General features: G+C 45.5%; 1 protein-coding gene across 20 annotated transcripts in view; it reads right to left on the bottom strand.

The window, feature by feature from the left end:
* The window catches only part of EPB41L2 (erythrocyte membrane protein band 4.1 like 2), a 1174544-nt gene that overhangs the window by 596589 nt on the left and 550226 nt on the right, over window positions 1-27729 (bottom strand). For all 20 annotated transcript variants that reach the window (XM_078648868.1, XM_078648862.1, XM_078648871.1 and 17 more), the window contains one exon: window positions 5004-5046. In XM_078648868.1, coding sequence (XP_078504994.1) covers window positions 5004-5046 — 43 coding nt within the window. The remainder of the gene's footprint in view (window positions 1-5003; window positions 5047-27729) is intronic.

The following is a 27729-nucleotide window of genomic DNA, read 5'->3' as shown; positions in this document are numbered from 1 at the left end:
AGATTGTCATGTGCTTAGCCCTCTGACCTCATAAAGAGTTCAGAGGTGTTGTTATTAATAAATATACTGTTTATTTTCATAACAACCTGTGTGGTGTCCTTTCATCTGGTATTCAAGGGGTTATATTGTGGTAAAACAGCTGGCTTCACATGCCAAAATAGTTTAGCCTAAGACTGCTTTGTCCATGCTACCATTAGGATAGCTGATCTATAAGGTTGACATCGGTCAACTCCATGTGACGTTGTCTGCGTCGTGTTCGTCCTCAAAGTGACGTCCGCAACGTCAATAGAACGGCTACTCAGGCTCGCTGACATCAGTACTTTTCATGACTTTCTAGGCCAGAAGTGCGACGCCATGCAGTGACTGACCATGATGTGTTAATTTTTTTACAGCTAGGGCCCTGAAGGGGAATATTCCTGACACAAAATACAATTCCGCAGTGCGAGGAGGATGGGTGGGTAGGTAAAGAATCTGTGGCTTGATCATTTTTCTACCACATAAGGAGTTACTGAAGGTAAGTAACTTGACCACATTGTAGAGACATATAGCCCAGATTCCTTATCCTTGAACAGATACCAAAGCACTACCATCCCCGGAAGATGGACTGCGGTACGGTTTAACCAGAAAATCCTGTAAAACAGAGTGACCAAACAGGCCTTCTCTGCGAATCTGGGTATCCAAGCAGTTGTGTCTGGCGAACATGTGCAGTGGTGCCCATGTGGCTGCTTGGCAGATATCAGAAACAGGAACACCACGCTAGAGATTCGTGGTGGCCATTTTTGCAATGGTGGAATGGGCCCTAAGCCCTTCAGGGGGATCTTTCTTTGCTAAGGCATAGCAAGTTTTTATACAAAGGAAAAACTAGCTGGATATAGTCCTCTTATGGACAGCACACCCTTTCTTTGCACCCACGTACCCTATAGAGAGATGGTCATCCACTCATAACTCTTTAGTTAGATCTAGATAGAACGAGAATGCTCTTTTTGTGTACAGACAATAGAGTCGCTCCTCTTTCTTGGAAGGGTGCGGCGGTGTATAAAAGCTAGGGAGAGTAACCGAGTGTCCCACGAGAAAAAGTGTCAACACCGTAGGGAGAAAAGATGCCCTTGCACGGAGCACTACTTTGTCAGAAAGACAGTCAGGTAAGGAGGCTGTGAAGACAGTGCCTGCAGTTCACTCACCTTCCTGGCAGAAGTTATTTCCACCAAAAAAGCTGTCTTGATGGTGAGCAACTGCAGAAGGCAGTTGTGCAGCGGCTCAAACGGTGCACACTTCAGGAAGGTAAGACCCAAATCAAGGTCACACTGTGGCATAATAAAAGGAGAAGGAGGAAGCAAGTGGTTAACCCTTTCAATAATCTCTGCACCAGAGGATATTTGAAAAGAGAAGACTGAACAGGCAATCGAAGAAAAGAGGAAAGGGTCAAAAGATAGACCCTCAAAGTGCCCAGAGCAGGGCCCTGCTAGGCCAAGGAAAGTATAAACAGTAGGACTTCAGATAAAGGAGCAGATAAGGGGTCAATAGACCAGTTTGTACAATATTTACAAAATTTGTTCCATCTGCAGGTGTATACAGACTTTGTGGAGGGACGCCTAGCTGTCAAAATAACCTCACAGACTTCGGGAGGGAGGTTAAATGTTGAGTGAGGCCCAAAGATTTGGCCGTGGCCAGGGAGTTTTTGAAACACTCAAGGGCCACTTCCACCTTGTCTCCGAAAAGACCGGAGCCATCAAAGGGCATGTCCATGAGGTTAGCCTGGATATTCCCTGAAAAACTAGATTTTCTCACCCAGGAGTGGTGACGAACGGCCACCGTCGTGGAAATCGGTCTGCCCAGAGAGTCTGTTGTGCCCATCTGACGGCGAATTTAAGTACATCTCTCCGGTCTGACATAGCTTGGGAAAGTAGAGCCCGGTCCTCCCCTGAGACTCTGGGCAGCACTTGCGCAACCGTGTCGCCTATCAAATGGGAATAGCGGCCCAAAAGGCATGCAGTGATCACCAACCGCAATGCCAGACTGGTGGAAGAAAACGTTTTCCTATAGAAGCTCTCCAGTCTCTTGGATTCCCTGTCCAGGGGTGCGGAAGGGAACGCACTACATGAAGTAGAAGCCTGGACCACCAAGCTTTGCAGGGTGGGGTAAGTGGTGAGGAAAAGTCGCCCGGTGCAGGGCGGTGGCGGGCGATCGTCCTATTCACAGGAGCACCTGTGCTGGGTCTGGACCAGGTACCCAGAAGAACGTCTGTTAAGGCCTCATTAAAGGGAAGTACGGGTTCAGAGCTGGAGACGCCACACTGCAGGATCTCTGTCAAGACATTAGACTTGACCACCACTGTAGGAAGAAGCAGGATCCACAGCCCTACGCACCACCATGGCAAATGACGCTCCCTCCTACGGATTAGGAGGGAGAAGCATGCCAGAGTCTGGGGAGTTGTCCAAACCACTGGCATCACCCAATTTCTCGTACCAGTCAACATCTTGTTGCTGCTGGATTTCCAAGGGATCCTGCTCCTCCTCCCAATCCTCTTCCTCCATCCCTAACCCTTCAGAATAGTGCAGGGTGAATGGCATGAAGCCGTATGGCTCCGTCGGCGCCGCTTGTGGCATCGGGGAATGCCCGTTTGGCTCAGTGTTGTGGGAATGAGGATTCGGGAGGCACATTCAGTAGGTGCCGCTGAGGACCTCAACATCGGACGCGACGCCGTGGAAGGTCGCTGAGGAGGTGCAACTGACATTGGTCCGGACCTAGGAACAGGCCCAATCAGGGGCCGTGGCTCCAGAGCTACAGGCGTGGGCACCACTGCGGCTCCTCCATCCTTAGAGCCTGCGGGGCCCGAAGGCGCGCTGGCAGGGTCAGGACGCACAAATATGGCAAACATGGCGTCATAAAACTCCTTCAGCTAGACGGGGGTCACTCCTGGACCCGGAAAGGCAAGGAAATACGGTGCCTTTAACACTTACGTTCCTCCGCCATGGTGCAAGCTGGCGGGGTGAAGTCGGAGCATGCTTCGAATTCCTATGCTTTTTGTGGTGCCTCTTACCGGACTTCGACAAGGAGGACTCTGATTCACCAGAGCGATGCACGGACCTTCTTCTCGACAGACGGACGAGGCAACCTCTGCGGTGCCAGACACTGGGCATCAAGTAGCTCATGGGACTTAGAGCCTTCAAAGCCTTCCTTAATGCCTTTGAGTACATGGCGCGGCAGTTGGAGCACGACTTTGAATCATGGTCGCGCTCTAGGCACCAGAGATAAACTAAATTGGGGTCCGTGACCGACATGGCGCGGTGACAGGCGCCACACGGCTTTAACCACCAAGTCTTCTTACTCTAGAAAAACAAATCACATCAACAAAGTTGACAAAAAAGTCGAAAAGTCCGTCAAAAATTAACAGGGGGTAGCTCTCTTCCACAGATCGGCGCTGGCTGGCATGGAAAGAAAAGAACTGACGTCAGTGCTCCAGAGTGGCGGTTCTAATAACGACGCGGATGACACGACGACGAACACGACGCCGATGATCTCACACGGAGTCCTCCAACGCCACCTTCCGGTGCGCTGGGGTAATGCTGAGAAAAACCTTCCTGGTCCAGCCGGACGCCTGGAAGTTCAAAGGTAAGTAATCTGCGGCTAGATGTCTATCATATATATGCATTTACAGGTTTGCAGTTCTGCACTGCGCATTTTTATATCAACTTCTTTTTGCTTACAACTTGTGCCTCCAACTGTGTGTGTATGGAAAGCATCATCATTTTGTCCACCTTATGCTGCTGTTGTCGATGAAACAATGAAACGCTATTCAATACATTTATTCTTTTTTACCCAGAATTCACATTCTTTACTAACAATAAAAGTGGAAGTTGTCTGGGAGAAAATTCTAGGAGGTCATGAGTATGTCTCCTAAGGTAAAACTAGAAACAGTAAGGGTCTCTGGATTTAAGAGAAAGTAAATGGCTGGCATGGAGGGGAGAAGACAGTAAGGTAACAGGGGGGTCAGACAATTAGTGTGGGTACTGTTAGGGCAGCAACTTACTTGGTGCTTTGTACTTCGGTATAGCTAGATTCTGAATCATGGCTAGACTAGTGCTAGACCACTTTTGGGGTCCTTCAGCAACATAGAAGGGACGTGGGGGGAATCCGGGCCTAAAATGTTAGCCTCTTTCAGCCTAGCAGGAGTAGGTGATATCAGGATCTTTAAAGGTGTTAAGCTCAGCTCAACATTTTGGCCTTGCTTAGCATGCGTAGGTAAAATGTGTCTTTAAAGATTATGTAGTTTTGTGTCAGGTTGCTGAGCTGGATTCCTCTTCCACTTCTTGTCTCATTCATAAGGTGTAGCTGTACAGCGGTAGGCAGTATTCATGCCTTTAAAAAACGATGCATGGCTGTTGCTCATCTCATCAGCTCCAATATTTGCTCATGACACTGCCAGGCATTACACCCCCGAAGACATAAGTGCTCCTCTTTGGTCACTCACACACAACATCAAAGTGCTTCCCACACAGGATCACAAAAGAAACAACACTTTGTCTACCACACATGCCCCTACTTCCATGTCCCCATGTGCTAACTGTACTAAAATGCACTTTTAGTCCTCCCCATCCCATATGGGTATGAAGCACTACATCAATGACACCATACAATATATATTTAAAGCCTTAAAGTCGTAGGTATTCAGGGTCAAAACATGTACTTTGAAAAAATATTACCAGTCCCATTGTCCTTATATAATATGGACTAAAATATTAACTACTTTAAACTACTTTAGGGACAACTTTCAACACTATCATTATTGCAGAAAAAAACTTTCGTTCTCTAATCATGTACAAAATTGCAATTTCTACGGAACAGCAGGAAATGTGGAAAAGGGCAGAAATGTTTGGGAAATGGCTTTGGAAATTATACATTAATTTACAAGGTAATTCCCTTCCTGTACATATAACAACCTAACGTAATCAGAAGAGATAAAAAATATTGATGCTAACATTAAACCAATAAAGTGGACTTACTTCTAATTTGCCTCTTGATGCCCTTTGCAGGATCAAGCCAGTTCTGAAATGAGATAACATTTTTATTTTGTTACATAGGCATTTGAGATTTGCAGCACGACATTCACTCAAATAGTTTAAATTGTGCTTTTTCAGTTAAAGAGGTAAAAGAGCTGACCTATCTCCTTGAAAAAGTAAATCATTTTACTAAAAACATGTTTATTGCAGAAAGGCCAGAACCGGACTACTGTTACTATGGCGTCTGGGTGACACCAGATTTCAGAAACCAAGATGTGATCCGTGTGGGAACATGCAATTAAGACAGCTCTAGACCACACACTGTCCATCTTATTTCCATACACGCACATTGTAGATTCTGGGAACACTGGGTATAAAATGAGCATTACACACAATGGTCATAATTTAGGGTTGATGGGTGACAAAATATCCTTGGAGATTGCTGGAGGGACTGGATTATTAACCCCATTTGGCTGCAGGGCCGATTCCCCCGCTGTGCTGGGGGGAGGGGGGGCGCGCACAGAGCCCTGGTGCTCATGACGAGCTCAGCTCGTCATGAGCCACGTTTCTCATGTGCTCATGACGATCTGAGCTCGTCATGAGCACGCCCGTTCCTTAGAACGCCCAGCACAGCAGGGGAATTAGCCCTGCGTCTGAGCGTTCTAACGATCATGACGAGCTCAGCTCGTCATGAGCACACGAGAACTTTGGCTCATGACAAGCTCGTCATAAGCGTGGGAGGGGTTAAATTAAGGGGAGAACCCCAAGTGAAATTTTCTCAATCATGCTATTCCTATGGAGGGGATAATTATGTCTCTAGTACCTTTAGAGACATCACTCCAGCCAGAATTCAGAAACTCTTCAGTTACAATTCAGGTTTAAATCAAGCCCTTTATAATTGAAGGAAGCGGCGCAATTCAAAACTAAGACTGTGGGGCAATGCACAATAATGCAGAATGTTGACAGTGCTGGACTCAAAAGCAAATAAAACTATTCATTGAATACAATTTTTTTCAGATGAAATAAAGAATACCAAACATACATATAAAATGATCAAAATAACCACATGCAGTCTCTAACTAGTAACAATATTCTAATGCTAAAAAAGCGGACTGGAGGAGGTGTTTCTCAGGCCTCTTACAAACTAGGAAAGCCTTTTGTGATGACTCCATCCAGTATGAAATTCACGACCTCAGGCCTTCCTCAATAGTGATGTTTGGATCAGAAAAATGATGCTCATTCCAAGCTGGTTGGAATTTGGGCAGTAATCTTGCCCTCCGCCGCCGTTGTCTTACTGATAGTGTGAGCATTGGTACAACTGGGAGACAGGAGGATGGATGATTTGTCAGTTGGAACACTCCAAATATTGGGTATCCCCATGAAGGAATCCGTGTTTCTGCACGGACTCCAACATGCTTTGCCTAGCACCATCTGAGTTATCTGGGCATTCCGCCTTACATTGGGTAATTTAAAATCCGTTGGATTCCTTGCTCTCTCTTCAGATATTCTTTGTCACGGAAACAGTTAAACATCCAGACTAAGACCCTCACATTTGTTTTCACAGCTCAGAGATGCTGGTCTTCTGAATGAGCTTTTCTGCTGCCAGAGCGAACTTGGAAGGTCCTATGGCTGGTAAAGTCACAGAAAACTCCAGTAGTTAGGATGTGGCCTAAATATTGGCCTACATGGACCTTGGAAGGCCTGTGATACCATCTTGGAGACAATCTTTGCTATAAATATAGCTGTTAATGTCCTCATTCACCAAAACACAAACTTGCACATTCTGGTCAATGTTGCCTAGTTTGGACTTGGGAGAAGCAGGTTCAACTTTCCTAGTGAACTTGAGGAAGCAAAAATTAGCAAAAGTACTCAACATTTTCTTGCTGCAGCCCAACATGTTATGATCTGCATTTGAAAGGCATGAGAAATGATCCATTGAGATGTCCTTTTTTAGATTCTGCATGCGCTTGTAAATTCTCTTGTAAAGTTAAAAAAAAGCTTAAAGCCTTAACCGCGGGGGCAATTCCGCCGCGGTGCGGGCGTTCTAACGAGTGGGTGGGGCTGCAACGGCCGTTGGTCGTTTGCAGCACCAGGGAGGGAGTACTCCTGTCGGCCGTTGGGAGCACGGAAGTGGTTAAAAGAAGTTTAGAGCCCGCCCCTTACCTACCATTACTTACCACTGGCTGGCTAAGATGTTACTCTTCATTTCCTTGCTACTTACTGGTCACCACTTCCTTCTCGCTTCGGCTCCCTCCAGGGGCTTCTCTGTGTTTTCCTGCCAAGGAGCATGTACCACATACAGCTTCTTGTCTGTGATCAGTGTCTTTCCACTGGCTGCAGACTCTTACAGGTACTTTTTTTTCACTTTTACTCATGGACTCTTTAGGAGGAGCATGTGGCAAAACGGCTAGGGCGTCAACCTCCAATCTGGGGAACCGAGTTTGAAACTAAGCAAGGACGCTCAACATAGTTATTCTGGGCAGATCACTTAATCCCCGCCTGCCTAACAAAAAAATGAATGTGTCCTTATGTAACACAACTGGTGCTCATGTAAAGCGCTCTGATACCTTCGTGTCAAGTTTGCGTTAATAAAAACTCAGGGGGGAAAATAAATATATATATATATATATATATATATATATATATATATATATATATATATATATATATATATATAAGTCTCTCTCCCTCACCTCCACCCTCTTTCCATTGTCCATCGTTTCACCAACCCCATTCCTCTTCCTGCTGTCTTTTGTACGTTCTACCCTCACCCCCTGGTTCATTGTTTCCCCACCCCATTGACTTAGCAACTTAGTATCATTCTGTTTCTCTTCACACACTAAACTAAAGATTCTCTGCAGAGAAAACTATCACTTATTTTCAGATGCACCAATACTAATCATTTTCACTATTATTCACGAGTTTGAAATATAATGTATACCATATATGTCTTTCTAGTGGATACTCTCTAACCACAGATTCCTTCCCTTTAAAATATTCCCAAAGACCAAACAGGATTCTAAAGATTTAAACAGCATTACTCCTACATGTGGGTAGGTGGCGCAGTGCGGTTTCGCTTTTGACTTTGTTCCATCCCGGAAGTGACGATGGAAGTGCATATAAGAGCCACCCCTGCACGTTAACGTCAGTTTCTCTCTTGACCTGGTCCACGTCCTCAGATGCAGAGCCCAACAATAGTCAAGCGGTGCAGATCTTTAATTTTGGATCTTTGTAAATGAGTAAGGAGGGCAGTGGGGAATCTGCAGTTAGATAGGGTTTCCACCAGAAAGCGCGCTATGGACGGTAAGTAACTTTTTTCTGATGAATACTTCTAATTGCAGATTCCTCACCTTTAGAATAGATACCAAAGCACTACCTTCCAAAGCAGTTGGTCAGTGGAATGGCTCGGACTAAAAATCCCTGCCCAACGGAATGGGAAAAATGTCTTTCCCATCAGAATTAGCCATCAAGTCAAATAGTGGGTCGTGAATGTGTGTGCTGATGCCCACGTCGCGGCATGACACATCACGAACAGGTATTCTGCATGCAAACACAGGAGTAGCAGCCGTGGCCCTGGTAGAATGAGCCCTCAGACCTTCCAGGGTCTGCTTATTTGCTAATGCACAGCAAATCATAATGCAGAGGACTATCCACTGTCACAAAGGATTTTCTGCACTGCCCTGCTTTTGTTTGTCCTAGAGTAGCCCTTGAAAAGCTTATCATTCACCCGGTGATCTTTGGTGAGATCAATGAAAAAGCTCAAGGCTCTACTGGGGTCCAGCCAACTGAGTCTCTCTTCCTCTTACAAGGCGTGAGACAGGTGTAGGGAATCCACTTTTCTGCAGGCCAATTTATATGTTTCACCTTTTGCGTGACTCTATATTTTTGCTGGGTTTAGAGCTCTGTGCACTTTAACCCTGTTAAATAGTAAACTGCCTGTGCTTTCCCTTTTAACATGGTTGAATTGGCATATTCCTCTTTGCCTAATTAGCATACTTAACAAACTTATAAATCCCTTATATATGGTACCCAGGGCCTGCAAGTTTAATGACCCTATTGGAAGGCAGCACCTATTGTCCCATCCACCACACTGGCAGTACAAACAAGGCTTCACGCCTACCACCGTAGCCTAACTGTAACAGTGAAAAAACATGCACCGCGACCTGTCAAAGTGACCCCCTTATAACAGAGAGAACCTTTCCTATTAAATATTAATATGTCACCCTATGGAGGATCTCCCGCCCATACAGCAGGGTACATGGTATTTAAAAAAGTAGGGAGAGCGCAGCATGCAGGCTTTACTCCTATTTTCTGTAACCTGGTGTAATTGCTGTATAATATTTCGTCTGCGCACACCTGTGGAAATGGGATTCACTCCTCACTAATCCCCATTCATAGTGGCACGTGTCAAGGCTGCCCCTTGCCCCTTCTAGTTTTCGCTCTGGCCATAGAGCTACTAACCCATTTGATACAATGTAATGCGCAGGTTCAGGGCTGGCAGGGGTGGAGGGGGTGGCTGTGTGGAGGGCCGCATACATTTTTCGCAGACAATATTTTGCCTTTTCTCTGTGGCCCTCAAATAATGGATCCTAGGTGTCGTGAGATCATCAGTCTCTATGCGAGGCATTCGGACTACGGGTGAACGCTGGCAAGTCTGTTCTGGTGTTGGATGGGGCAAATCTGGTGCCCTAACACCACTACCAAACAACATTCCTTCCAGTACCTTGGGGTACATATTTCTTGACTTCCGGATCTGGCCTGGTCTCTCAATTATCCCCCTTTTTAATTGACAATGAACTGCGATTTGTGTAGGTGGAGCCGCCTCCCATTTAACACAATGGGACGCATTGCTTTATTTAAAATTATGTGCCTGGGGGCAGAGCTTGCAGAGTCTGAAGATGGCCGCTCTCTGTGTCATTACACGCACCATATATCGGCAAATAGCGCATTGCAACTCCTTAAGAACTAAGGCTCACAAAGGGATCCGAAACTGAGCTGTGACGCAACAGAAGACAGCTGCCGTCTCCGGTGCATCCACCGGTCGGAGGCCTGCATGGTCAGAGTGGTGGCGGCTGTACAAAGCACATAATATTCCGGAAATCTACGACTGAGGCAGCGACAGGCCGTCGCGTGAGGACCGAAAATAAACGAGCAAGGGGAGCATGCTGGGTGACCCCCACACATAAGCGGAGTGTACAATATGGCACAGGCGGCACGAGCACAAACGATCAAGGGCCGCGAGTAGTGGCAATTATGGCAGGCAGAACTTTGGGAGCAATAAAGACTTGGCGCAAATACTCACATGCAACAGTGGACATAAACTGTGAGTACCAGAGCGGAGGGCCAGGCGCGATAGAAAGGGTGTGCGTGCGGCGGGAGAGGCCTACCATGCCACCAGACACAACGAAGGCCTTGCCTGACCCTGCGTGACTGTGATCATTGTGGCCGAAAGCACAATCAGGAAGCCGAATCGATAGAAGCAGGCCACAACAGCAAGTAAACGCAGTGAAAAAACTCACAGTGGTAACTTGCCGTCTAAGAGAGTGGGGACTGCTACATAGAAACGAGGCTGCATGTGGGACATGCTGGAGGATTAAACAGTGCTTAAGCTGATTAGGGGAGATTTGTTACTGACAGCCCACCCTTTTTTCTCCCTTTTTGTGGGCCTTCAGGTAGAACCAACCACGACGGAAGACCCCAGGCAGACCCCCTTGAGTACCAGTTCAGAAGAGGAAGGCGAAGACTCCGCACGTACCAGCACCACAACCCAGGCAGAAGCTCTCTCCACAGCGAAAAGAGAGACTAACCCCGTTGTGAGACCTAAGAGTGCCTATCCTGATAATAAATCTACCACCCTTGGAAAATATATCCAGCCTCCGCGTCTGTATAGCCGACCCGCCCTCCCCCACCGCTGTTCGACTCGGGTTGTGCAGCCGGCGCCCCAGCCTCAGGACAGCCGGTCTTTTGCCCTTTTTCGTACCGGAGCTCTGCCCTCGCAGAGCCGGTTTCTTTATTCAAACATCGGTTCTCGTCTTGTCAGCAGGCGCTGCGGCGAGGGCGCATCAGTCAGCTGTTGCTTGCCAGTACGACATTTTCTCTTCTCCTCAACCAGCGACATTGTGAAGGCGCCTCAATCAGCTGCTGTCGCCAGTTTGTGACAGCGCATCCTCCCTCTCAACCATCCTATTCAGTGGTTCAGTTATGCAGCAAACCAGGCTCAACATTCTTTACAATCTTCAAGTTTAGAAGTAAGACTATTCCCGTTTCTTTTCTGGAGTTTCTCCTGTTATTCTCACAATTCTATTTTCATTACGGTTCACCCTGCATGTATTAGGTGATACGACATTATATTTGAAGTTTCTTTCAGAACCCTTGCTTTGCGGTGTGTCTTTACGGTGACGCTTACCAGGAACCCAGATTAGGATTAAATGTACTCTTAAGTTTCAAACCTTGGTACTCCCTGTACAACCAGTATCTGTTAACAGTACTTGCCTTATAAATGTTGTATTACAGTGTATTTTCAGTGTGACTTAGTTGTATTTTCCCTTCAGGTCATTACTGTGCTCATACGCAGCTCTCCTTGACGGTCCTTGTTACCACCCCTCTTACCCCATAGCTAGTGTAAAGTGAATTCTCTATTTTCTGTGTGTCACTAGTCTGTGTTGGGGATTGTGATATCACGGCCTGTGAGAAATCATTTCATTTAGTGTATCCTAGTTATTTTGGTTCCCCCGGTATCTATCAAATTCAGTGGTGATTATCTGTCAGTACTTTCTTCTTCCCTGCCATGGCTGCGTCATCCATGAGTCAACCGCTCTCCTTTCTCAATGAAATTGGAGATCCAGAAATCCATTGGAAGGATTGGATTAATTTGTTTGATTCCTACCTTATCGCCATGGGGGGGGGGGGGGGTAGTTTTCAGCTGTCCGGAAACAACATGTCCTTTTACACAATTTAGGTGTTCAAGGTAGGAAAATGTATGATACCTTGCCTGAACCAGAGTTAGAAGAGGATGAGGGTGATATGGATGTATTTAAGATCACTCTCTTGAAATTGGAAATTTGCTTCGGTGATAGGGCAAACGATGTCCTAGAACGGCATAAGTTTTTTACTCGAGTCCAGGGAAAACAAGAGTCGGTTTCCAACTACGTAGCTGCACTCAGGGGCCTAACACAATTATGCGAGTTTGGCCAGCTGAATGACTCCTTTATTAGGGATCAGCTACTCCGGTGCACTAAAAGAAAAACTTCTGTCCAAAAACCCTTGCCTAAAGAAGGGTGGAGAAGTGTGGCTCCCTAGTTAGAGGCGGCAGACCCTGAAGCAGAGGTCAGATCCGGGACCAGGGTTCAATTCCCGACGCGGCAGGGTCTTGAGCCCAAATATCCACGGACTCGATAATTCTCGTTTCGGTGCCTACTCGAGTCACAGGTTCACACTCTGCAGCTCTGGGCATTAGCTTGCTTAATCTCCACTACGGCCCCCCCGCGGCGGGATGCCAGGCTTTCACCTTGGGGATGCCCAGTACTGGTATCTCACAGGGAAAAACCAGGACGGGTTCCCAAGGCAAGCGCCGAGATGCCTACGGGTAATCAAGCGCTATATAAGAACGCATAATAATAATAATAATAATAATAATAATAATAAAAGAAGCTATTAGTATAGCACAATCTATAGAGCACACTGCTAAATGTATTCTGGAAATGAACCCACCCAAAGAACTAGTCGGCAGTGTTCTCAACACCAAAAGTGCACATGATGACAGCATTGATGGTGAGATTGTTAAGATCAAAACCAGAGACGTTAAGGCTGAAAAATCAGTTAGCTTAACAGAAGGTTTAAAATGTTTCAGGTGCGGCAGCAGTAACCACCGTGAGAACAATATTCATTGCACTGCACGCAATGTAACATGCATAAAGTGCAATAGGAAGGGACATTTCGCAAGAGTGTGCAGAGAAGGGGAGAACAATCAGGTGAAAGTAGTTTGCAGTGGAGGGGAACACTCTCCCAAGTACATATTTCAAGTGGAAAATGCTGATAGAGATAGTTCTACATTTTCTCACAGACAACATAAGTATCCCAAATGTAGCATTCTCTTGAAAGAAAAACCTTTGGTTGTTTATGCTGACTCATGTTCCCCATTTACATTGGTTAATCTTGATATCAATGACCTGTTTGGTATTTCTAATCTCAATGTGTTAGAACCTGATGTATCACCTATACGTTATGCTAAAGAATCTATACCTCTGGTGGGGGGGGGTGGAAATGTGTATAGATTTCAGGGGAAGATCCACATATGGAAAAGTATATATTGTGAAAGAAGGTTCTAATTTATTGGGTTGGCATCATCAAAGGAAGTTGGGGATCATGCTTGACCCTAATAATAAAGACCAAGTATGCCTGGGGATGTGCGATAACAAAATCAACATGTCTAATGATGACCTTCCAGAGGGGCTTTTGGGAATAAACCACGGCGACTGCTGTAGCAACCCATTGATGAACAATGTGTGCAGTTCAGGAGAGAACAATAATACTAACATGTTGTCCAGGGCATCGTTAGGGAGGAGATGATCAAGATCTATTATCTGCCTTAACAGAGAGTGATCTAGAGAATGTTGTGACTGATGGAAAAAAATTGTTCTCGTTCAGCAAACCAGTAATAGTGCCAAGTATCCCGTGGACTAAAGTTGCAATGGATGTAATTGGTCCTTTAGACCACTTAGGAGCCCAAAAGAAATTCATGTTTTTGCTAATCGACTACACTTCCCTGTGGATCAAGTACAATTTTTGACATGCGCCACAACTGATGCCCTCATTGAATTCTTAAAAGACTCGTTGACGAGTGAAGGAGTACCAGAGACCTTAGTCACTTACAAGGATATAATTTTCTCTTTAAGCGAAATGGAAATGTTCATGAATGATTTAGGAATCAAACACGAAGGAACTAGCATACGTGCTTCCATGGTCAATGGGTTAATTGACAAGTCAATTCAAATGATTACCAAATTCATTCAATTAGCCCCCCCCGCGAAATTTGGTTCTAGTTGCGCCTCTGTGTGCTGGTGAGCTGGACTTTGTAATCTTGTGTCACAGTAGCATTACAGAGCGCAACAAACGCTTAGGTCATAGGCCCCCCTAGTGGTGCGGAGGGGAGCATCATTTGGTCCCAAGCGGCTTGTGCCCCTCTATCTAGCTATCAATCGCCCTCCCTCTATCTATCAATCGCCCTCCCTCTATCTATCAATCGCCCTCCCTCTATCTATCTATCCCTCTATCCCCCTCCCTCTATCTATCTATCCCTCTATCCCCCTCACGCTATCTATCGCCCTCACGCTATCTATCGCCCTCACTCTATCTATCGCCCTCACTCTATCTATCGCCCTCACTCTATCTATCGCCCTCACTCTATCTATCGCCCTCACTCTATCTATCGCCCTCACTCTATCTATCGCCCTCACTCTATCTATCGCCCTCACTCCATCTATCGCCCTCACTCCATCTATCGCCCTCACTCCATCTATCGCCCTCACTCCATCTATCGCCCTCACTCCATCTATCGCCCTCACTCCATCTATCGCCCTCACTCCATCTATCGCCCTCACTCCATCTATCGCCCTCACTCCATCTATCGCCCTCACTCCATCTATCGCCCTCACTCCATCTATCGCCCTCACTCCATCTATCGCCCTCACTCCATCTATCGCCCTCACTCCATCTATCGCCCTCACTCCATCTATCGCCCTCACTCCATCTATCGCCCTCACTCCATCTATCGCCCTCACTCCATCTATCGCCCTCACTCTATCTATCGCCCTCACTCTATCTATCGCCCTCACTCTATCTATCGCCCTCACTCTATCTATCGCCCTCTGTGAGAAGTTGGCCTGATGTGCAGTGTTCACTATTCTAGTGATCACTATATATCAGTCCAAACAACCCTTATTGATGATTGGTTGTAAGTCAACCTTATAGACCAGCTATCCTAGTAGCATGGATACGAGCAGTCTAAGGCTAAGACTCTAGAGGGCGTGTTAAGCCAGCTGTTTTACCATCACATTACCCCTTGAACACCCAGTGAAAGGACACCACACAAGTGTTATGAAAATAAACAGTGTATTTATTAGAATCACAACAACCCTGTGCTCTTTATGAGGACAGGGTGCTAGGCACACAACAAAACTCTTACGAAAATACTTAAGTTAGCACGTTATACACAAATGCCCGAGGGGCACGAAAAACCATATATTCTAAAAGTGGAATGCGAAATTACTAGCAGGTAAGTACAGTACTAATAGGCTTTGGAATCGCTAGGACTTGACTATAGAATCGTTAGATTACTTCTAGGAGACCTAGGGGACTCGGGTGCAGAGTGTGCACTCTCACGCGGGATGCGGGACAAAGTCTATGGAAGCTAGTAAAGGCAAAGTTAGTGTTCACGGGCGAACCCGACCTGGTAGGAAGAAAACGACAGTGGATCCTGACCCTAGGATAGTGAGGCTATGCTGGGACACCGAAGTGCCGAAGTTACCTAGCCCAGGGGCTGCAGCTGCATAGGTCTGAAAAGACGTCGGGGATCTCGTTGCCGGACCAGGAGCCTGGAAGAAGGAAGTTGCTGGCAGGCGACCAGTGAAGGAAAGTTCGTTGGATCCAAGCCTGGATCAAGGAAGAAGAAACCTGAAAGCAGAGGGGACCAAGTTCTTGAATCACTAGCCAGTGATTAAGTGGGCACCAGGATGGCACCGGGCGAAGTCACCTCGACTAGGTGAGTGGGCGACGCTGGCTCTGCAGATCTCACGGACCAGGAGGCGTTGTCGGCGACCAGGATGGAGAGGCGAGCTGTCCCACGATGGATGAAGCTGTCGGCGTCGAAGTTACCCAGGATTGGGCAACAAGCCTTGGCTAATTCAAGCCCACGCGGTGGACTCAAAATGGCGTCTTGAGTGGACCAGGAGGGTCCGGGGTGCTCCTCTTTTGGAAGGGAGCAAGGGCCAGCCTGGAGCAACCAGACCAGCAGCAGAAATGTCGTCGGGCGTCGTTCGGGAGGCCACAAGCCAGCGGGCTAGTAGCCAAACAACGCGGTGAGCAGCAAAAAGCAGAAGGGCCCCACGCAGATCGTGGAGATGCTGGGAGGCTGCACTTCGGTGCTGAAGCTGCTCAGGGTCGGGGCTTCTCGGACCCCAAAGCACTCACCAGGAAATTACTCGGCGGGCTTGCTGGAAAGAAGTTGTGCAGTCTTGAAGATGGCCGGTCCCTCGAGGTCTCGTCACACCCACGAATCTCAGCGTGACTGATGATGCAGGTAGAGGTCAGAGGTGCCAGGGAAGCCGGTTCTCGTCGAGCTGGGCAGTCTTGATCCGGAGGAGAGACTTGCAGCAGACCGCAGTGTTCTTAAGATGGTGCCTGCGGATGCAGGGTGACTACTCCTTAGTCACAAGGGAGAAATCTTAGGAAGAAGTCTTGAGTTCCTTTCGTGGAAAGTAGTTTCAGGATTCAAAGATGATCTGATTTGGAAGGGGGCCAGTTCCTACCTTTATCCTGTAAAAAGGGGCTGGCACGCGACTAAGTCCTGCCCTAGGGGTGGGACTAGGAGGGGGTGGTTACACCCACTTCCTTGGCGGGCTTTTCCCCAGCACAGGGTCTGGAGTGACCCTGGAACTGGTTCCAGCCAGCCTATGCACAGTGAGCACCGGGGTGCCACGTGCAGTCACCTTCCTCTAAAGCCCTGCCTACCTACAATACACAAAACCCTGTCTGGGACGGTGCTGGCACCGCCCCTGGCAGGAAACCCTTTGTCCTTATCTCCTGCTCTGGGAGGACTCCCAGCAGCAGGAGGGCAGACTTGTGTCTCGGTGGCAGCATCCATTTTGTGGAGCTGAGGCTCTGTTTGACTTTAACCGGGGTTAGGGGTTACATACATGTCGTGTCCCTCTAGAAGGGTGGAATGCTAACCCCGTCGCCAGAATTGGCGAGGGGTTAGTATTCCAATTCGTATGACACCTTACTCGACATGTTTTGATAAAGCGATACCAGAGTTGGCATATAACCGCGAGGATTATAATGCACTTAAGAGTATATGGTATGCGATATCATGGAAACGGCTAAGGGATAGATCCTGAAAGCCGCAGACAGGCTCAGCTCATGCCAGAGCACCATCTCACACGATTCCAAGCACTCTGCCTTCAGGATTGTTAAGGCCTGCCATAGGAGTGACTGATAGGAGATCTGTGTGTCCATTTTAGGGTTAGATATAGGTATACTATATCTAAAGCAAAGGGTGATTACACCACCTTGCCCCAGCTGTCAAGCAGCCAGTTGTGTCAGATTTGGATGGCCAGCCAGGGGTGGCATAATACATGCTGCAGCCCCTGGTAGGCCCTGGGTACACCTATGCCCTGGGTACCTAAGGTACACTGTACAGGGACTGGTAAGGTGACTCAGTATCCAATTTAGATATGTACCTAAGGTACATGGAATCCATTTTACAGAGAGAGCAGTAGGCCTGGGGTCCTGAATAGCAGGGCCCCAGGTCAACTAAGTCAGAAAACCAGCAAAACACCAGGCAAAAAGTTGGGGGCAACCATAGTCAGGGATCTACCTTCCTACACCCTCACTCTATCTATCGCCCTCACTCTATCTATCGCCCTCACTCTATCTATCGCCCTCACTCTATCTATCGCCCTCACTCTATCGATCATCGATCGCCCTCACTCTATCGATCATCGATCGCCCTCACTCTATCGATCGCCCTCACTCTATCGATCGCCCTCACTCTATCGATCGCCCTCACTCTATCGATCACCCTCACTCTATCTGTCTATCTATTGATTGCCTCCCTCTATCTATCTATCACCCTCTCTCTATCACCCTCCCTCTATCTATCTATCACCCTCCCTCTATCTAACTATCGCCCTCCCTCTATCGATCTATCGCCCTCCCTCTATCGATCTATCGCCCTCCCTCTATCGATCTATCGCCCTCCCTCTATCGATCTATCGCCCTCCCTCTATCGATCTATCGCCCTCCCTCTATCGATCTATCGCCCTCCCTCTATCGATCTATCGCCCTCCCTCTATCGATCTATCGCCCTCCCTCTATCGATCTATCGCCCTCCCTCTATCGATCTATCGCCCTCCCTCTATCGATCTATCGCCCTCCCTCTATCGATCAATCGCCCTCCCTCTATCGATCAATCGCCCTCCCTCTATCGATCAATCGCCCTCCCTCTATCGATCAATCGCCCTCCCTCTATCGATCAATCGCCCTCCCTCTATCGATCAATCGCCCTCCCTCTATCGATCAATCGCCCTCCCTCTATCGATCAATCGCCCTCCCTCTATCGATCAATCGCCCTCCCTCTATCGATCAATCGCCCTCCCTCTATCGATCAATCGCCCTCCCTCTATCGATCAATCGCCCTCCCTCTATCGATCAATCGCCCTCCCTCTATCGATCAATCGCCCTCCCTCTATCGATCAATCGCCCTCCCTCTATCGATCAATCGCCCTCCCTCTAACTATCGCCCTCCCTCTAACTATCGCCCTCCCTCTAACTATCGCCCTCCCTCTAACTATCGCCCTCCCTCTAACTATCGCCCTCCCTCTAACTATCGCCCTCACTCTAACTATCGCCCTCACTCTAACTATCGCCCTCACTCTAACTATCGCCCTCACTCTAACTATCGCCCTCACTCTAACTATCGCCCTCACTCTAACTATCGCCCTCACTCTAACTATCGCCCTCACTCTATCTATCTATCGCCCTCACTCTATCTATCTATCGCCCTCACTCTATCTATCTATCGCCCTCACTCTATCTATCTATCGCCCTCACTCTATCTATCTATCGCCCTCACTCTATCTATCGCCCTCACTCTATCTATATATCGCCCTCACTCTATCTATCTATCACCCTCCCTCTATCTATCACCCTCACTCTATCTAACTATCGCCCTCCATCTATCTAACTATCGCCCTCCCTCTATCTAACTATCGCCCTCCCTCTATCTAACTATCGCCCTCCCTCTATCTAACTATCGCCCTCCCTCTATCTATCTATCACCCTCCCTCTATCTATCTATCACCCTCTATCGATCTATCGCCCTCCCTCTATCGATCTATCGCCCTCCCTCTATCGATCTATCGCCCTCCCTCTATCGATCTATCGCCCTCCCTCTATCGATCTATCGCCCTCCCTCTATCGATCTATCGCCCTCCCTCTATCGATCTATCGCCCTCCCTCTATCGATCTATCGCCCTCCCTCTATCGATCTATCGCCCTCCCTCTATCGATCTATCGCCCTCACTCTATCGCCCTCACTCTATCTATCTATCACCCTCCCTCTATCTATCACCCTCCCTCTATCTAACTATCGCCCTCCCTCTATCTAACTATCGCCCTCCCTCTATCTAACTATCGCCCTCCCTCTATCTAACTATCGCCCTCCCTCTATCTAACTATCGCCCTCCCTCTATCTAACTATCGCCCTCCCTCTATCTAACTATCGCCCTCCCTCTATCTAACTATCGCCCTCCCTCTATCTAACTATCGCCCTCACTCTATCTAACTATCGCCCTCACTCTATCTAACTATCGCCCTCACTCTATCTAACTATCGCCCTCACTCTATCTAACTATCGCCCTCACTCTATCTAACTATCGCCCTCACTCTATCTAACTATCGCCCTCACTCTATCTAACTATCGCCCTCACTCTATCTAACTATCGCCCTCACTCTATCTAACTATCGCCCTCACTCTATCTAACTATCGCCCTCACTCTATCTAACTATCGCCCTCACTCTATCTATCGCCCTCACTCTATCTATCGCCCTCACTCTATCTATCGCCCTCACTCTATCTATCGCCCTCACTCTATCTATCGCCCTCACTCTATCTGTCGCATCACCACAGCATCACTCAGCATCACCACAGCATCACTCAGCACTACCACAGCATCACTAAACGCCACAGCATCACTAAACGCCACAGCATCACTCGTCGCCACCACAACATCACTCAGCGCCACCACAGCATCAATCTTTGCAACCATTCAACAACAACTGGTTCAAATATGTTGTCTCGATGTTTCAAGCTTTATTACAAATGCCCCAAAAAGATGTTAATATTTCATTTCTGTTCTTGGATTTTCATCACAATAAAATACACTGAACATAATCTTCACAAAAGTTATTTACAAAAGTTTAAGCTATTGCCAATATAAATTACAATAACTTTTATTTAAGTATTAATTATTTTAAAAAAATTAAAAGCCATTGTTATTTGTAATATCAATGAATCTAAGTCACGTAAATACAACACATATTGCATTACAAATGCTTTAGGTGTCACATTTGCAAAAGTTAAAACTATTGGCATTGTAAATGACAAAGCTATTAATTTCGCTATTTTCAAAACCAACACATAAATAAAAAAATTATCATTTACAATACCAATAGCTCAAACTTTCCTAATGCGAGACCTATTGCATTGCAATGCTTGTTTTAAATACTGGTGAGTGTTGATAATTCAGTCAATATGAGCCCCATGGTCAATGCAGAAATGCAGTCCTATTGCCTGGGGTCTATCCCAGTTTTGGCTACACTTTTCTTTTTTAACCCAAAGCAGTGCGTATAATCAAAAGTTTGCAAAAAATGTGCCAGCAGTATCCCACACTGAAGTTTCAGAGTTGCTCCCTCATCCAAAATCTTCCTAAAGGCCTGAACAAGTAGAAAGAAGAGCAAGGAATTAGTTCTTTGTTACAAGATTACGCAGAGCACACATGGAAAAGTGAATCACTTTGAGGCAATTGTCTAAATGTATGGTAAAATCTGGTGACTGACGACTGTACTGAGTGGTCAAAAAGTGCTCAGCAGCCATGCATGTTAAATCTACATGTCTAACATTATACTGTATATTATTGCTTCAATGACTTCAAGAAAGATTTTTACATTCAATCTTCACTCGACTTCTGGCCTAAATCAATTCTGAGAAGATCGACAAGTTCTTGTAACTGTAACATTGTATATAGTAGAAGCAGACATACGAGGAAATGGACAGCTCCTCACCGACTCATTTCACAATTACTACCAACTGTATCACGAAACATTAGAAACATTGCTGTTTAATTGCCATGGGAAGAAGTTTAAGTGTTTTGCCACCACCTTTAGCCAAAATGGACAATATGTGCCCTCGCTCCTCCTAAGAAGCTGACCATTAGGGGCATTCCAATCTCTAGAATCCCAAAAATATATAATTATGAGCAACCAATAGCATGGCCCAGACTAAGAAGGAGATAGAAGGGGCGGTGCTGTTATTCAAAATCAGCTTAAGAGACCTTTACATATGAAAAACATGTATTCACAGCTGGCTTCAGGCACTTGGTGGGATTTTAAACCTACACAGCATAATAAACAATCCTCTAACCATCATGTTAAATTCCTGCTACATATTAGTTACTGAGATTGCAGGCCGTTCATTTACCTCAAAAACGACCTAACCATTTTCTCATGTTGTGTATCTAAAGCTGCATCTTAAAGCATCCAGCACTGCATTCTCCAGATAAGGATGACTGTGGATTTACGCTTAAGAGAAGACATGCTCTATAAAGATCAGTTACAATCATGCCCAAGCAAATGGCATCAAAGCTGTTGAATAGTCCCATTTCCACACACCAGTGATCAATCCTTGGGTAATCACACAAACTAGAGTAATAAGAATATTCCTTTAATCTGCAGTTTTCTCTCTCCAAACACCAACCAAATCCTACTGACAACCCTTGGGGCAAATTTAGCCCTGAAGCTTATAACCTTGCCAAAAAGAGACCTGCAAAAATCAAATCTATTGCGCCCTTGTACAAACATTCGGTCTCAAAACCTTGAACGATATGTCATTAGAATTAAAAGAACTTCCAATAAACATTTAGCTTCTTGGTCTAGATAAGAAACCTCCCTCGCTATCTGCTATTATCATATGTAACCTACCCGCAATCCCTAGAGCCACTCAATATAAAAAATTTGACTTATCCACCTCTTGGCCAACTAAACATGTTCTTCATTGGCAAGTGAGTTATTTACTTTCATTAACACTCTAATTTTCTCACCTTGTGACTCTCCTGAGCTACAAAACTGGATCCTGAAAACCTTCTGCCCTAGCTCTTGTGCCCTTGCAGATGGCACCATCCACCTCCATCGTAAAGATCACAGGGGCTGTATATACGAGTCACTGTTGTAAGTTGTCATCAGCTTTCTCAAAGCAGTTTTTCACAACTTTAGACAGAGCGTAGCAGACAAACTGAAAATCACGACAGTGCACAAAATCCAACTTGGAATTTTATAGTCTATGCAAAAGACCATCACCCAACGGGAGCAAGTGTGAAAATGGCGGTTAAATAGAGTACCTATCAGAAAGAGTGCTACCAAAGGTAAGTAACTTGTTCTTCAGATGGATACTTCTAACTGCAGATTCTTCACACAGTAAATCAATACCAAACCAATATCCTTGAAGGAGGAGGGGGTGAGGTTTGGACTTCACAACAGGAAATCCAAGAGGACTCAGCAGGCAAAATGACACCTCCTGCACACTTGAGTAGTGCCTGATGAACGCATAGATAGATGCCAAATGGCAACTTGGCAGATGCAAAAAGATCAACATGCACTGAAGTGACTGCAATGAGAAACAAGGATCTTGAGTCAGAAGTTACATTACAAAAATACATATTTAAATTAGAAAAGATATAGCAAATTGACAGTACAAATTCAGACAATGATATAAATGACCAATAAATAAACAAAATGTTATCACAGAGATGGCATCAACATGCATGCGTAGGTAAAATTTTAAATGCATGTTTCAACAGAAACAAAAAAATAAAGGACATTATCAATACAAAACAGTCATTCTAATCTATGCATAACCAGGTGCGAGGTCAGTTGAACCCTGTGTGACTGGGGCTCAAATCTTTTTTCGCTTGTTACGCCTGTGACAGCCAATTCCAGCCCTCAGAGGAACACAAAATCCTGCTACCAGAAAAGATGATCTGAAGCCTCCTTTTGAAGCTAGACCAGACAAATCACCAGTGTGGCAGTAGTTATAGCAAAGAAGAAAACCCCTGCTGCGTTAGATAGAACATTAGGCCCATGACCTAACAAGAGCATTTTAGGTTTGAATCAAAAATATGTTTTAGGAGTTGGTTAATCAGTTCCAACACTCTTTACCAATAAGGAACAATAGGATCACATATTTTGAGCTTAAAGGACAAACTAATAAACAAAACTTCACATTTCTTGCCCATATTCTTCTGGCGCATAAATACTGAATCAAAAATATGAATATCGCCGCGGCTGGAAACCCTTGTAAATCTTTGTAATGAGTAATAAGTATTACAATCTATCTTGAAATACTAGATTTAGGGATAGTATTGCCTTTGTGCCTTTCAATATAGTACAACACTCTTGTGACAACAAGTGTATGAAGCGCTCTTCCTGCTACCGAATCAGGTTGACTGAAGAACACAGGTAACTCAACCGATTAGTTTATATGAAAAACCACTTTTGGAAGGAATTGTGGTTTGGTGCGAAGAACTACTCTATCTTTATGAAGCTGAAAGAAGGGTTCTTATAAGGTTAATGCTTGTAGCTCACCAACTTTCCTTAATGAAGTGATAGCAATGAGGAAGGCAACCTTCCATGAAAGAAAATGTAAAGGACAACTGTGTAATGACTCAAAAGGTGGACCCATGAGTCTTGTAAGCAAAATGTTCAGCTTCCAAACTGATGCAGGAGGTACTCTGGGTGATATTACTCTTTTAAGTCCCTCCATAAAGTATTCAATTATTGAAACTTTAAATAAAGATAAATTTTGTCTGTTTTGCAAATATGTGGCTACTGCCACAAGGTGCAACTTAAATGGATGTGTAGGCTAGACCAGCAGGCTGTAGATGCAAAAAGTAACAAATAATATTTTGGATAGAGGCATCTAGCGGATCAATATTGTTGGTTTTACAATATACAACAAATTGTTCATTTTGCTGCATAACATGCTCTGGTGGTAGGGTTTCTTGCTTCCTTAAGAATAATCATACAATCTGGTGGCAAATTTAAGTATCCAAACTCTATGACTTCAGGATCCAAATTGCTAGATTGAGCTCCTTGGGGTATGGGTGTTTGAATTCTCCATGGTTCTGAGTAAGAAGTGTGGAATTGAGATGCAGATTTTGATATGAAACCACTGACAGCTCTAAGAGTGATGAACCAGGGTTGATGGGCCAATGTGGGAGCCACTAAATTGAGAGTGAGGTAGGTTAGCCTGTGCTTCTGAACCAGAAATGGTAGGAAAGGGAGAGGCCATAGGGCATTCCCTTTGGATATGGTGTGGGAACCTGGAGACGAAGTTTGGGCATTTTGAGTTGTCCACTGTGGGGAACAGATCTACTTGTGGAAATCTCCATTGTTGAAAGTATGGAAAGAGAACTTGGGGATGAAGTTCCCACTTGTGTATTTGTTGCAGCATCCTGCTGAGGAGGTCGGCAATTTGATTGTTCACTCCTGGGAGGTGCTCTGCCAGAAGATTAATTCTGTGATGGGCTGCCCAAATCCAAATGGTCTGAGAGAGGCACGACAGTTGCAGAGAGAGTGTCCCCCCCCTGTTTTTGTACATAGTACATGGCTGTCATATTGTCCGTGCGGACTAAGACAACTTTTCCTAAGAGTTGAGACTGAAAAGCTTTCAGTGATAGATACACAGCTAGAAACTCTAGGTAGCTGGTGTGAAGACTTTTGTGCTTATTGTCCCATAGTCCCTGAATTGTCAAAGTGTGGAGATGGGTACCCCAACCTGTGAGAGATGTGTCTGCTGTTAGCACAATATGTGGAACAGGTTCGATGAAGGGCCGCGCTTTTGATTTTGTGTGTTCCACATATTCTTGTAGGGGACTCATAAGTAACTTTGCCTGAGGCACTATTGCAAAGCATGATGTCATCATTCCTAACAGTAGCATGAAAGTCATGACTGCTAAGTATTGGTTGGTCTGAAACTGTAGTAACTGAGTTTGAATACTTAGAACTCTGGCTGCATTGTGTGAGGCTAGAGCTGTGCGAGTGTTTAGAGTCGCTCCCAGATAGGACGGTACCTGTGAAGACTGAAAATGAGATTTCTGTGCATTGACTGTGAAACCCAATTGGTAGAGTAGATCTAATGTAGTCTGAGTGTGTTGTAAACACTTTTGGTGTGTGCTGGCTTTGATGAACCAGTCTAGTTATGGGAAGTCAGGAATCTGTTGTCTTCTGAGATGTGCTGCTACTACTGCTAGACATTTTGTGAATACTCTTGGAGCAGTAGTTACACCGAATGGGAGTACTTTGAACAGATAGTGTTTTCCTGCTATCACAAATCTGAGATTTTTGCGATGTGCTAGGTGAACCGGGATGTGAAAGTATGCGTCTTTCAAGTCCAGTGTGGCTATAAAATGGCCTTACTGTAGAAGGGGAAGTACTTGTTGAAGCATGACCATGTGGACATTTTCTGATAGTATGTTCATATTTAATGTACTTAGATCCAAAATTGGCCTCAAGGAGCTGTCCTTTTTGGGGAATTCGAAAGTACAGAGAATAAACCCCTGAACCTTGGTACTGTAGCGGACCTGGTTCAATGGCTCATTTTGCTAAAAAAAGCTTGTAACGCCTGTATGAGAAACAGCAGGTGCTCTGATGAGAGCTTGTGAGTGAGAGGTGGAATATTGGGAGGATTGCTGGTGACCTCCAGGCAATAACCATGCCGAATAATGTCTAGCACCCATTTGTCTTATGTTATGGATTCCCAAACGGGGACAAATTGTTAAAGTCTTCTCCCGACAGGTATTAAATGATCGGGGGAAGTGTAGGAAAGCCACTGTTTATTGGGGGAAGGGGAATAACGCGTTGGCATGTTCTTACCCCTACCTTTGAATTTGTTTCCTCTGTACCCTCCTCTGTAGAAGCCTCTAGAGGAAGAGATTTGCGTGTTGGACTTATATAAGGAAGCATTAAGGTCTGAGGGTGCAGTTTTGGACCCTTCCCTATAAAATGAGAGTCAAAAGGAGCCTCTGCTTGATGGAGACTGGAGCACTTCCATGGATTTCGCCACATCCTTGTCTTTTTTCATCTTTTCTAAAGCCTCATCAACTTGAGGTCCGAAAAGATGTTGCTTGTTAAAAGGGGTATTTAAAATAGATTGCTGGACTTCTGGTTTAAAATCTGAAATCCTAAGCCAGGCATGTTGACGGAAAAGAATGCTGCCATAGACTTTTCTCGCTGCAGTTTCAGAAGCATCTTAGCCCATCTAATAGAAGAATTAGATATACGTTTTTCTTCTTGGACTGATTTGTGCGACTTTTTCTTGTGCGCTTCTGGGAGGTATTGAAGTAGGGCTTCCATCTCGTCCCGGTGTGGCCTGTCATACCTAGTTAGTAGGCCCTGCATGTTGGCAATAAGCCAGTGGTTAGCAGCTTGAGCAGCCAATCTTTTACTGGATGCGTCAATTATTTTAGACTCTTTATCTGGATGATTTGCATCTACAGAGGTCTGTGAGTTTGCTCTTTTACGAGCATTAGAAACTACTAGTGAGGCTAAGGGTAGCTGTCCTTTAATAAAAGCAGGATCAGATGGTGATGGTTTGTATTTCTTGTCAACCCTAGGTGTTAAAATACAGACACGAACAGGGTCTTTAAAATCTCATCTGCATGTCTCATCAAGTCTTTCAACATATGGGAGACTCTGACTAGTTCTTTGTGAGGACCCCAGTGTCTCAAATAAAAAGTTGTCATCCAGAGCCTCTTTCTGCAGTGCAACGTCATGATAAGCTGCTGCTCTTGAAATCAGCTCTTGATACGATACATTATCATCTGGAGGTGATGGTCGTGCAGGGTATACATCTAGATCCTTATCCTTGGGAGGATCAATATTATAATCTTCCAATGGATCTGTTGGTAAACTAACATTGTCATCATTATTATCTCCCAAACCAGGCTGTGTATGAGGAGACCCCTGTGGTTTTTTGTTTAGTGGATCTGAGGCTGGCAGTTGTAGTAATGGTGAAGATGGTGGAGGGGATGACAAAGTAGGGTGGATAGGACATGTAGCAATGTCCTTCTTCTTAAAAGAAATCTTATACCCAGTATCCTCTGAACTACCTTTCCTTTTTGAAGGTGTTTTAGCTCCAATGTATCCAGTATCTGGGTTGATGTATAGCTTTTTCTGTTTCAGGTCTAATCTGTCGTATCTTGTTTTGATTACGGCTCCGAAGTTTTCGGTGACAAACTGAACTTGTCCCTTTTATCCTTCGATTCAGTTCCGAAGCAGACTTGTGTTTTGAAGCAGAAGATTTCAGCTCTGTACCAGATTTGTCTTTTGCATTAGAATGTTTTGGATCCTAAGACGATTTGTCTTGACTCGATCCCGAGCCAGAAGGCTTGTCTATTTGTTTTGGTGCCGGGCCAGAGGGCAGGGCGTCGGAAAAATCATCTCAGCGCCGACCAACTTCTAAAGGTAGAGATTGTGGCATAGCCTTATGTTTAGTGGAAGATAGTTTATCTGGTAAAGGGGATTTAGTACTCACTGCAGCCTGTCAAGATGGAACGCTGTCAGACTCCAATTCAATTTCTAAGTCGGTTTCGATTCTGGGACCGTAAAGGTCCCCTCTTCTTATGCAGCTGTTGCTTCTTCGTGTTCGGATTCTTCTCCAAAGATATCCGGAGTATATTGA

Source organism: Lissotriton helveticus, chromosome 6, assembly GCF_964261635.1.
Source record: "Lissotriton helveticus chromosome 6, aLisHel1.1, whole genome shotgun sequence".
In the NCBI taxonomy this organism is placed as follows: Eukaryota; Metazoa; Chordata; class Amphibia; order Caudata; family Salamandridae; genus Lissotriton; species Lissotriton helveticus.
This window is presented reverse-complemented; position numbering and strand designations above follow the sequence as displayed.